This window comes from Hippopotamus amphibius, chromosome 5 (assembly GCF_030028045.1).
Source record: "Hippopotamus amphibius kiboko isolate mHipAmp2 chromosome 5, mHipAmp2.hap2, whole genome shotgun sequence".
Taxonomy (NCBI): Eukaryota; Metazoa; Chordata; class Mammalia; order Artiodactyla; family Hippopotamidae; genus Hippopotamus; species Hippopotamus amphibius.
Window position 1 is genome coordinate 129,421,178 of NC_080190.1, and position 12,589 is coordinate 129,433,766.

General features: G+C 37.6%; 1 protein-coding gene across 1 annotated transcript in view; it reads left to right on the top strand.

The window, feature by feature from the left end:
• Positions 1-12,589, top strand: part of SLC26A7 (solute carrier family 26 member 7) — a 308,511-nt gene that overhangs the window by 217,743 nt on the left and 78,179 nt on the right. The window contains exon 6 of the mRNA XM_057734289.1: positions 12,013-12,177. Coding sequence (XP_057590272.1) covers positions 12,013-12,177 — 165 coding nt within the window. The remainder of the gene's footprint in view (positions 1-12,012; positions 12,178-12,589) is intronic.

Sequence of the window (12,589 nt, forward strand, 5' to 3'; positions counted from 1 at the left end):
AGACTGGAAGCAGAAGAGTCAAAGTGTTGTTCATCCCTAGCAGTTCTGATTCTCACTGCCTCTTGCATTAGGGGCTATTTTTTTTTCTAGAAAAGTCTGAGAACTGAAAAGATTATGGTGCTGCCTTCAACCATGCAATTCCAAATAAATTAATTCTTAAGTCCAGTGAATTTCTGATATATTCTGCAATAAAAAGTCAAATAAAAAATAAATTGTTTGTTTCCTAGCATATGATAAGCTAGTCTCATATCTGTTCTCCATTCCTGCTATGTCCAGTTTAGTTGCTTTTGTCCTTTTTCTTCTTGCTACTCCTCTCATACTAACTTTTTAAACAGCCAGTTGTTTCACATTCTGTTATGAGATTGATCCTGGCAAAGCACAGCTCCGATTTTTGAGCCAGTGTGCAACATATTTGTTTGCAAAATTAGGTGTTTAATAAATGTATGGAAAAGTGATGTCACTCACACCTGGAAAACTCTCTTTTTACTATTTTAAGGTGCTCCACATTCTGAGTTCAAAATGTCTTACTGTATTTTTTATTGTTCCCTTTTGGCTAGTTGTGCTTCTTCTAAACTAACAACGCTGTGTCTTCTGAACATATCCCATGCTGTCCTGCTTTATACTCATATTCTTCCCTCCTTCTGGAATGCTTTCCAATAACTTCTTTCTTCTTGGATTCCTCAAGTGTCAAGATACAATTTTATCCCTGTCCAGCAGTACTTCATTCTCCTTCTGAAAACTAGTGGCACATTTTCTATTTCTCTCTATGTGTGCAGACTTGTCTTGGTGTGGTTATTTGCACACATCATACCTCTGAAACCCAGTTTTTTGAAGCTTCTCCAGGAGTCCCTCTTTTCCCTTGTCCCCATATATGCAGAACTCAGGAACTCGTATTGAACAACACATACATGTTGGAAAAATGTAGACTTACCTGAAGTTTCTGTGGGAGAGGTAGAGGAGTTTTTCTTTTCTTTTCTTTTCTTTCTTTTTTAAAAACAAACTTCTTAATTTAGAATAGTTTTTGATTTTCAGTAAAGTTGCAAAGATAGTACACACAGCTGCCACATACCCCTATTACTTCCCCTATTATTAATATCTACATTAGTATGGTATACTAGTCACAACTAATGAATCAGATTGATACATTGTTGTTAAGTAAAGTCCATATATTGTCATCGAATTTCCTTAAATTTTACCTAATGTTATTTTTCTATTCCAGGATGCTATCTGCTATACCATGTTACATTTAGTAGTGTTGTCTTCCGATAGGCTCCTCTTAACTGTGAAAATGTGTGAGACTTTTCTTACTTTTGATGATCTTGACAGTTTTGACGACTTCTGGTTAATATTCTCTAGAATATCCCTCAATTGGGATTTGTCTGATGTTTTTATCATGATTAAACTTGGGGTTGTGGGTTTTGGAGAGGAAGATGAGAGAGATAGAGTGATATTCCCACCACATCTTATTAAAGAGTATAGACTATCAACATAACTTATCACACTTAATGTTAACCTGGATCACCTGGCTGAACTAGTGTTAGTTTGTTAGATTTCTCCAAATTACTGTATTTTCCACTTTTCCATACTGCATTTTTGGGAAAGAAGTCAATATGCACAGCCCACTCTTAAGGTATGGGAGTTATGTTAAAGGAGAGTTAAGATAAAGAGTGTAGAGTATCTACATAATTTACTGGAATTCCTCTGAGCAATAGTTTTCCAACTCTCCCATTTTAAAATTTAATAAATCATTTATATCAGTATGGACTCAAGAATATTTATTTTATCCTTTGGGTTATAATTCAGTACTACTTTATTTATGTTGATCTTCAGATTGTTCTAGCTTTGAGCATTGGGATCTTTTTTCAGTTGGCTTCTATGTCCCTCCTTGATATACTCCTACTTGTTTATTTGTTTGTTTGTTATTTATTTTTGGATTTACTTTTTACTTTCTGGCACTATGGGATGATCCAGGCTCATAGTGTATATTTCCCACCCTAGTTCTGTTACCATGTAGAGCTAAATTGGACTCCATGTTGGATCTGTTTCTTTGACTTTAACCTTTGCTTTTCATTGCTTTAATCATACACAATGGCCTGCCTCAGGGAAACCTACCCACCTGTGAAATTAACACATCCCTTCCCCCGTGGCTAGTCATTCCATGAGATGTTTTGCAAGACTCATAACCCTTTTTACTTTACTTCCCAGCCCCTCCCTCTCTGATTCTATAAAACAAACTGGCATCCAGAGCCCAATAAGATGGTTTTTTAGGAGACATTAGTCTGTCATCTCACGGTTTGCCGGCTTTCCAAATAAAGTTATATTCCTTGCCTCAACACCTCTCTTTGATTCACTGGCCTGTCGTGTGGCAAGCAGAGCAAGCTTGGACACAGTAACAAATTTGGCTTAGTCAGACAGGAGCCTTGCTGCTCATGGCTAGCCGGCCCCAGTCAGGGAATATTGGGGCAAGGCCCTAGCAGCTGCCAGGACCATTTGTCCTGAGGATCTTCTCTGAAGCGGCACCGGCTACCCCAGAAGTTGAAGCAAGGAACTGACCAACTTCTGTGAGTTCACAGACTCAATTTTGTAGGATAAGTCTACCCAATTCATTAACCAGTTTGTTTGTGTTGGTGTTGCCTTGGTTTAGTTTTGTGTATCCTTCTGTGTTATGAGTCAACAGGCTTGATTTGATTCTGGGACTTTGGTCCCATCTTGGGAACTTTGGTTCTGTCTGGGGAACTTCGGTTCCGTCTGGGGGACTTCGGTCCTGTCTGGGGGACTTCGGTCCCACCTGGGGAACTTTGGTCCTGTCTGGGGGATTTTGGTCCCATCTGGGGAACTTCGGTTCCATGTGGGGGACTTTGGTCCCATCTGGGGGACTTTGGTTCCACCTGGGGATATGAGTCAACGGACTTGATCCAATTCAAAGGGTAAGTTGCTCCGGTGTGCATGCCGGGAACGTATTCCCCCTCAATCTGGGGTTTTCCTTTATGGGACAATCAAGTCTGGTTGGGGTACCCTGCTGGAGGGGTGAATTGTTGTTGGACTCTACCTGATTCTGGGAGCTGGCTCGCTGGGAACTAGTTTGCTGGTTTTTGTGTTGATTTTGTCTTGGTTCTATGTGCATCAATGCTAGAATTTGTTTAGGCTTTTAGTGTTGGAATTTGTTTGCATCTTTTGTGTTTTTGTGTTATCATACTTATAAAAATGGGAAATACTCCATCAATCCCAAAGGAGAGCCCTTTGGGGTGTATATTAAATAAATAGGCAAAGCATAGCTGTGAGCCTATGACTAAGAAAGGCATGATATACTATTGTAATCAGCTGTGGACCCAATATATGCTAGGATCAGAAGAACAATGGCCCCTGAATAGCTCACTCAATTATTATACCATTTAGCAGTTAGAAGTGTTTTGCAAAAGAGCAGGGAAAAGAGATGAGATTCCATATGTAGAAGCATTTATGCTATTGCAACAGGAAGAAAAGGAGTCAGAGGACTGCCACCTTATGGTGTGGTGGTCTGAAAGGAAACCCAAGGGGAAACCTGTACTACAAGGGAAGAGAGAGAAAATGAGAGTCGGGACATGATATTAACCTTTGGTGCACAGGGACTTGGCAGGGCACCCAATTTGGACCGGGAGCCACTTCTACAGGAGGGCAATTTCCCTTGCCAGATATCCGGTAAGAGACCAGAAGACTCTCTTGGACTTGAGGCATCCAATTCTGACTTCCCCACAGGAACCCCAGGTAACACTGACAGTGGGGAACAAGTTGACTGACTTTCTAATAGATATGGGTGGCATATTCTGTGGTAAACACCAAGGTAGCATGGAAGACATCTCAGTCTATCCTGGTCATGGGAGTTTCTGGAGAAGTACAACACTGTTCTTTCTTACAGCCTCTAGAAGGCCAACTAGGGGACCTCACCCTGCAGGGTCATGGATCCCAAATGAACGTGGATCCCTCCGCCCCCAAGGTGCAGGCCCTTTTGGCTAGGCATTTCACGGCCCAGTCTGCCCCAGACATCAGGTGCAGAATTCAGAAAGCAACTGCTGGTACTCATACTCCAGTGTCCAAGTGGCCAATTCAGTTTTCAGTAATAGGGATATGGCTGAAAAGGCTGAACACACGCAGAGAAATAGGCAAAAGACCCACATGATTGCAATGGCTTTGTCTGCCCAGAAACCGACAAAGGGGAAACAAAGTCATCCTAGGAGACAGTAATTTAGAACTTGACTTATTTTTCATAAATAGTAAAAAGGGTTTAGCCATCTAGACGAGTGAGCTTGATTTGTTCCATCTGCCAGAAACAGAATCTTAGTCCAACCTTTAGTAAACTGATGGGTTTTACATTGCTGTACCTGACTCTGGGCTGAAATTTGAAATGAAAACTATGAGGTCTCTCTATTTGTGTGTTTGTATGTGTCTTTGTCTTTAGATAACATTGTTGGGTTTAATCTGTAAATGAGCTCTATTTAATTGGCTTAAAGAAAAGTAAGCGCTTACAAACCAAATATTTCTAAATACAAGAGGAATTAAGCTAAATGGGTTTCAGATTCACGTGAACTGGGAAATATTCAGTATTAAACTAATACCTAGTATTTTTTAGTGTTTAAGTTTGTTGATCTAATTAATATAGACATGTCATTAGAGCCATCAACATTAAGTATGGTACTTTCACTGCACCTAAGTTTAATAGAAGTTAAATAAAATAGTGTTATCTGTTGCAAATTTGTCAGCAAGAAAAATAACTTGATAGTATAATGTGTGTTTTCAGTTAAGAAGTTATGAGAAATGAAATTACATTTTACTGAGAAAGTTTTGTATATGGTCAAGATTAACTAAAGTTAGATTGAAGTTAACTAAGTAAATGGACTTTGTTAAGTAACCTAATACAAGACTGGAATTTGATCTGTTAAGAATGCTTTTTCTTTGATAACAGATTATATGATTTCTGCAACCTTAGGTGATCTGTATTTGTCTTCTTTCCATTGTTTTGTGACTTTGGTTAAATGAATAAGTATTGTTTCACAGTAACCTGTGACCCTGTTGTGTTTTAAAACCTTATTGATATTTTTAACAAACTTCCCAAATATCAAAATCTGACTGAAGCTTTTTAGCCTCCAGCTGACTCTGAGATACTTGGAAAGAACATCTCTGAGACATCTCAGAGAGAGATGTCAAGCTGTTTATTTGGTGTGTTAAATTATTTCAAAAACATTGTCCAGTGATTGGAGATGAACCTTAGGTTATAGTGTATGGATAAATGTCGTTTATATGTATATTCCAAAATTTATATGGAATCCCTAACTTCTGATGTGTCCTGATGCTTTAAAAAGAACTTTATAACAAATATAAGTTTTCTTTAGATAGTATCACTGGACTGGGTAACAAATGACCAAAACATAAGAAGCTTGATTATTTTATCCAGATCAATGCAGATTAATTACATGAGACTGAGTAGACTGGTAAATATGATTTGTAACTTTATGGCTTTGGGAAGTATACTGGCTTTAATCCTTGTTTTTTGGAAAAAACCTTTTACGTTTTGACCTACAAGGTGATAAAGTATGCCTTTGTAAACAAAGACAAAACAGTTTATCTTTTTTCTCTCTACCTGATCCTCACAGAATTTGATGTCTCCAGCTGTCTCTCCCTTGGACTTGATATTTTATTGCAGCTGGATTACAATTAGTTATACTAATCATTATTTTAATTTGTTCTTTGTTTACAAATTGTTTGTGCTTTGTGTCTCCCTGCTGCAGTATGTCTTTGTCAATGTTACTGGCTGAGTTGCTTATAACTTGTCTGTTTTATGATTGTTGTCTCTTGCAGTACCCTATGTGTAACCAGGCCTCCAACAAAACTTCTATGGCTAAAAGTGTAATAATGTGAGTCTAGGTATGGGAAGAAACAGCAAGGGTAAATGTCTCCTGGATCATAATTAGACAGAGGGTCCAGAGAATTTTTATCAATAGGGCCTAATCTGAAATTAGCACCTGGAGTGGCATATCAAGAATTTTCACTTGACCTGGGATGAGCCTGCCAGCACCATGGGACAAAATTTCATCATGAAGCATCTCCCAAATACTGGTCAAATACCTGATCAAGAGGAGAGGATCAGTCATTGGTGGCTGCAGGCCTCCAATGTGAGCCAGTGAACCCTGAGAAAACTCAGGAAAGAGAAGAAGACCTGCCATCTAGCAGCCATGAGACTGCAGCCACTTTCTATGGGGAGCCCTGAGGAAACTCAGGATGTGAAAATATAGGATACAAGCCCTAGACAGCTGTGGTACATATGAAAAGAAAAAAAAAAAAAAAGATTTCAATGAGCACAGCCTCTTGCATCTTCCCATACATAGAAAAATGCTAGATTCTTTAACTTGAGATGTGGCCACTTGGGTTTGAGTCCCAGTCTAAGTTTAGCTGGGTTCGAGTCCCAACATGTGGGTTTGAGCCCTCAAAATTCCTGATAACTTTCAACTTTTAGGTTGTAAATATTTTTAAGTTTACGGGTTTACACTTCCAAAGTGGAAGAAAAGACAAATCTCAACATTTGGAACACTGACACCAATGGTGGACACTCCCAGAAAGATCCATCTGATGGAGCAGTTAGAACATTGCCACCCTTTTCCCACAAGATAATGGAGTGGACATTGACAGTGCAGAATTGTTACCATGTAGAGCTAAATTGGACTCCATGTTGGATCTGTTTCTTTGACTTTAACCTTTGCTTTTCATTGCTTTAATCATACACAATGGCCTGCCTCAGGGAACCCTACCCACCTGTGAAATTAACACATCCCTTCCCCTGAGGCTAGTCATTCCATGAGATGTTTTGCAAGACTGTAACCCTTCTTACTTTATTTCCTGCCCCCTGCCCCCCGCCTCCACCACCAATTCCATAAAACAAGCTGGCATCCAGAGCCCAATAAGATGGTTTTTTAGGAGACATTAGTCTGCCATCTTCACGGTTTGCCAGCTTTCTGAATAAAGTCGTATTCCTTGCCTCAACACCTCGTCTTCGATTCATTGGCCTGTTGTGTAGTGAGCAGAGCAAGCTTGGACTTGGTAACAGTTCTAGAATCAACCATTTTTCTAAGGAAATCTGGTTTCTTTTCTTGGGGAATCATATTAGAGATGAAGATCTAGATGCTAGGTGTGTTCATTGCCACAGGGATGTTGTTGGCTTCTAAGCCATTTCAGCCTACACAGCAGGGAAACATGTATGTATATCAACCAATGTATGTAAACATATCTGCATATATTCCTAAATGTATCTATCTATATCTGTGTTAAACTAAACATGATTTCCTACTGATGTCTGCAACTCTTATCCCTCCCATACTGTTAATTCTAGCCTTCGCCCCTTGCTTGTATATAACTTCTTCAATAGTGAGAAACCTGGCTCCCACCATCTACATCCATTTACTTGATTTTTCAATTCCACTTTGTGTTTATAGTGGTTTCAGAATTGTTAACAATTCTATCCCCATTGGAAATAACTTTATCAACTCAAGTACAGTGTTTCTTTTTTGCCTTTGGTTTTACATACTTTCCGGAGTTATTCACATGAACACATTTTTTGCATTCCTTTCAGTGAGGTTTTTTTATATATTTAGCAAGTCTGAAAAATCTGTATGTTGTATGACTCCATTTAAATGACAGTCTAGAAAAGGCAAAACATATACGGATAGTAAATGCAGAATTGGTTGTCAGATTCTTTGTCACATTCTGCAGACCATCCTGGGGTCTCCCAACATCCAAATTATTTTTTTTTAATTTGCACACATTAAGGTTCATGGGTTTTGGCAAATGCTTAGTGTCATATATACACCATTGCAATATCATACAGAATAGTTTCACCATCCTAAAAAATTCCCTATGTTTCACCTGTTACACTCTCCAACTCCCAAGTCTTTGGCAACTACTGATCTGCTTACTGTCACTATAGTTTTGCCTTTTCTAGAGTCATATAAATGGAATCATGCAGTATGTAGCTTTTCCAGACTGTCTTCATTCACTTACAACATTCATTTAAGATTCATCCATGTCTTTGCATGGCTTGATAGGCCATTCCTTTTTATTATTTAATAGTATGGAGAAGGGCTTTGTATTCTGAATTCCACAGCACATAACCTCATAGATATCCATTTGACATTTTTTTCTCTCAAGCTCTCTGGTCACACAGAGGTTTTCTTCTGCCATATCCCTACATAGCACTCAATTGTTCTCCTATTATTATGAGCAATTTAGTTCTCTTCCCCAAATCTGCATGCCATACTCAGTAGAGAACAAAAGGCTTTTAGGGTTTTAGGTCCCACTCAAATAGCTTCTTAGACCTCACCTTCCTAGTAACACCTACATTACAGTTCTTTATGCTGTTGTGAGCAGGGTTAACATTTCCTGCTCCCAACATCAACATTTCACCTCACTTTATAAGGTCTTTCAAAGTATGAACTGTATCTTATCTCTGTATTCTGCAACAATGTTGTGCCTTGCCCCACTAGGTATTCAATAAATATTCACTGAACAAACAAATAAGTGATTTGGTATAATGTAAGAGCCAGATTGCAGAAAAACTGACAAAATCTGAAATGCATGCAGTATTGCATCCACTTGGGTAGTATAGCTGTTTGTGTGCACTCTTTTCTTTTTTTCACTACTTGAAGGCCACTTGCAAAAAAATGGCCTGAAATCTGAGATACATTCAATATATGCAGAACACATGGTGTTCATAAAAGCATTACCAAATAGTATCATGCTAGTGAACTTTGATAATGCATGTCAGAGGTTTTCAGCATTAGCTCAGAACATTAACATTACTACAAACAGCTGAAATATATTGTATGAAATTTATTTTCTCATAAAATGTTGCGTGGGCAAATTTTGGGAGTTGGCTAGCCAGATTAGAATTATTATCATTCGTATTATTAGTAAAAGGAGGTGATGTGGCTGTTGATTGTCATTAGCTTAAATCTTTTTAACATTAGCATAAAATTTAAATACTAGGTTCCTGAGCAAAATATTCTCGAAGGATCCTCACTTTACATGCTTATTTAAATTCCAGGGAAACCTTGGAATGGAAACAGTTCCATCTGTAGACACCTCTTACAAAGCCTGTGTTGCACAGGTACTTGCTGCCTTCAACCTGTGTGCCTCATTGTCTGTATGCTAGATCCCTCATTTTGATGTGAATAAACTGTTGAAATTTGGGTTGTAAGGAAAGGGGAGTTATTAAATTTCTCCTTCTCTTTCTCTTCCTTGTCCTATCCCTCCCCCACCTCCTCTTCCTTTTTTTCTTTCTTAAAATGTATGCCATTGTGTAGGGTTATGGAGAATGTTGTCATCCAGGAGAAAGTAATTTCTTTTCAGTTAACTCTCACATGTTTGCAATCATCCTTCACATACACAATATTTTGTATCAAAAATGAGGTCTTGAGGGGCTTGTTGAACTTTCAGAGTTAAGCATTCTTCATTTTAGGAACTTGTCCATTGCTGGGAAGATTTTTTTTTAAAGCATAAAAATGTGTACAAGTAAAATATTACAAAAATACTTTGAGTCTTTGGATAAGTTTTGAAGGAGGATACTCCACCTTTTTCATTTTATATTGTTAGATAGGTACATATGTTTTCAACATTTGAGATGGCTGAACTCTTTTTATACCTTGAACTTTTCCCATACTTTTCCATTTGTAACATTCAGGTTGTAGATATGACAAACAAGTTGCTACTAGAAGACAGTGGTTAGCTGGAAGTGGTTGGTGTATCACTTCAGGTTAGGTGACCTTCGTTTCTCAAGCATGAGAAATCATGAACCCCTCTAAATAGATGCTGGGTAGGAAAAAATTAAAACCAGATGGTAAAATGGTGATGATCTATACAAGGCATCCCAAAGCAGTTTGCTTCTCAAAATAAATGAAGATAAGATTTCTTGGCATACAGATAAGAACTTTCTGACATTACATGTATGCATAAAATTCCATATCTGCAAACAGTTTTCAGAATTTCAAAGATTTGGATTGCTTGTATGCTGCATTTAGCTTAAATGAAAATCCAACTCTCTGGTGTTCATCTTACCCCAATACTACAGTAATTTCATCCTCATGGCCTGTAAGAGTTAATGTCATAATCTGGAACTAACCAGTAGAGAGAGACTTGGGAAAAATTGGTTCAATATTTTTCATAACTGATTGTGTTTTCAGGATGAAAATCAACAAACTATGACTCAATGTGTTCCAACAGTACCTATACTATTATTGATTGGGTATTTCCCTTAGGACATTTCCATTTGAAAAACTGACAGATAGTTTCTGAAAAAAAGTGTTGGTAGTAGAAGCTGCTGCTTTGGCTTCTTTTTTTTGGCAGGAGATTGCCTGATTTCTATGTTGGCAGTCTGTATTTTTTTCTTTGTTGCATGTTGAATAGAAGGGGGTTGCTAATGCAAACAATTTAAATACATTTCTTTCTGCACTGATAAATTCTTTCATGTTCTCCAGACTTGGAAAATATGGTGTGGCCTTTTCTACATTTTAAAATCTGGTGGCTAGTTTTCCGTGCTAGGTAAATATATACGGCACCTTATGACATTCAAGGTACATTGCATATGTTGCACATTTTACAGGTTTCAAAGCCTCTACAGTTTCAAATATGTTATTTCACATTCACTTTACAGCAATTCTGCAATATCAGTAAGGCAGACATCATTCTAATTATTTATAGATGACGAGGCTTGGAAATTTTAACAGTTTTTCTATAGTCACAAAACTAGGATATGGTGGAGCTAGAATCAGAACTTAAATTTTCAGATTTGAGCCCAGAAAACTCCACGCTAATACAAGTTTAGAATATTATTGTGCTTCGCCAAGGGGCATTGTGATATGATAGAAATGATATATTTTGCAATGTATGCTCTGGTGGTACTTAGCACGTTATACTTCTTATTTTTATCACTGTGACCTCTTGATAGGTGGAGAACCCATTGCTATTCTTTCCTTTGATTTCTTTAATAATCTTATTTTCCAACAAGAATTTTAAGACCTGAGCTAAATGTTATAATTAACACACTAAGAGGACATATCAGCGTGACCCATTTTGTGTTTCTTTTCCAGTGTGGATACTCAGGCATGTAATTTAATGTTACTTTCAAAACAGCAAATTTCTATGACTGATTTACATGGATGTATTCAGTCAAAGAGTGGGCCACCTCCTAAAAGTTCTTTCTCTGCAATAATTATTGCAGCGTTACCAGTGAGAAAAGAGATTTGATTTTTGCTGTCATTTTTTGCCCAGCAGAGCTCAGTGCATAACTTCTACTCAGATGAGATGAATTGTCTGGCCATGAAATAGTTTCGCAATGGAGCATGATGCTAGGAGCAGAAAGGAAAAGTTGAAGGAAAATGACTGTCCTACTGATTCCTGGGTTTCTTAAGACATATTCCTTTAAACTACCTCTGTCTTTTGTTCTTCTCCGTATACATATAAGTCCTGATGTCTTCTTATTAATATTGACCCTTTACAGCTACTTGATGGAGTATAGTCTAAATAGTAGGTTTCCATTTCTCAGAACCTGGCAGAAACTCAAGAAATGGCTTTTTCTCCTCAAGCCTATTGGATATAAAGTAGTGAATCGTGTCCTTTGGGTTTTTTAAAAAATTATAGGTATGATAATGCAAATTTTATTTTTCTCCACAGAACCCCATATATTAACTACTTTGAATATATTTCCTTTTTTGTAATATATATTATTAGGAAAAGAGGAAGAAAGAAAAGTCAATATTCAGAAAAAAAAAACTATGTTAACTTTAATTGAAACACTTGTAATTGCACCCAAAAACATTTGGAAAGTCCTAGAACCTAGTAATGTTCTCAAGAAAGCTCAAGCTATTGAATATAGAAAATTTAAGGAGTACATTTCATATCAGTTCCCTCTGTCTGTGTATTGAAAATGAAAATGTGTCAGATATTAACATCACTAGGAAGCTTGGGAAGGTTCATTTTCCTTTGTTCTCTTAGGTGGCCATGTTTGTGCTACAACTGGGCAGTGCCACATTCCTGCTTACAGAGCCTGTGATCAGTGCGATGACAACTGGCGCTGCCACCCATGTCGTGACTTCACAAGTCAAATATCTCTTGGGAATGAAAATGCCATACATATCTGGACCACTTGGATTCTTTTATGTGAGTTTTTCCATATGTCTTTGTTAATAGATTTTGTGTGTGTCTGACATAGTAAAATTCAATTAATTGCAGGGCTGAGATTTTTCTATTTTAAAGCAACACGGGCTTAAATAAAATCTTTTAGGATATTTTAAATGTGATTGAGGGTATGAAACTAGTTTAATTAATGAAACCTACTAATTTGGGGAACAGTTGTTTGTAATAAACAATTAAATATGGTACGGTTTGGGAACATGGTTGGAAAAAAGTAGCTTGAATTTTTTTGTGACCAGATGTGTTGCTAACTTCTAATGGAAGCCATCTACCAGGCTTGTGGCCCAGTGTAACAGAAGTATATCCTACCACATTCTTTCACTATTGTGAATCCTGCTATAGATCAAATTAGAGGCCTGGTCAAAATTGGGGTCCGGAG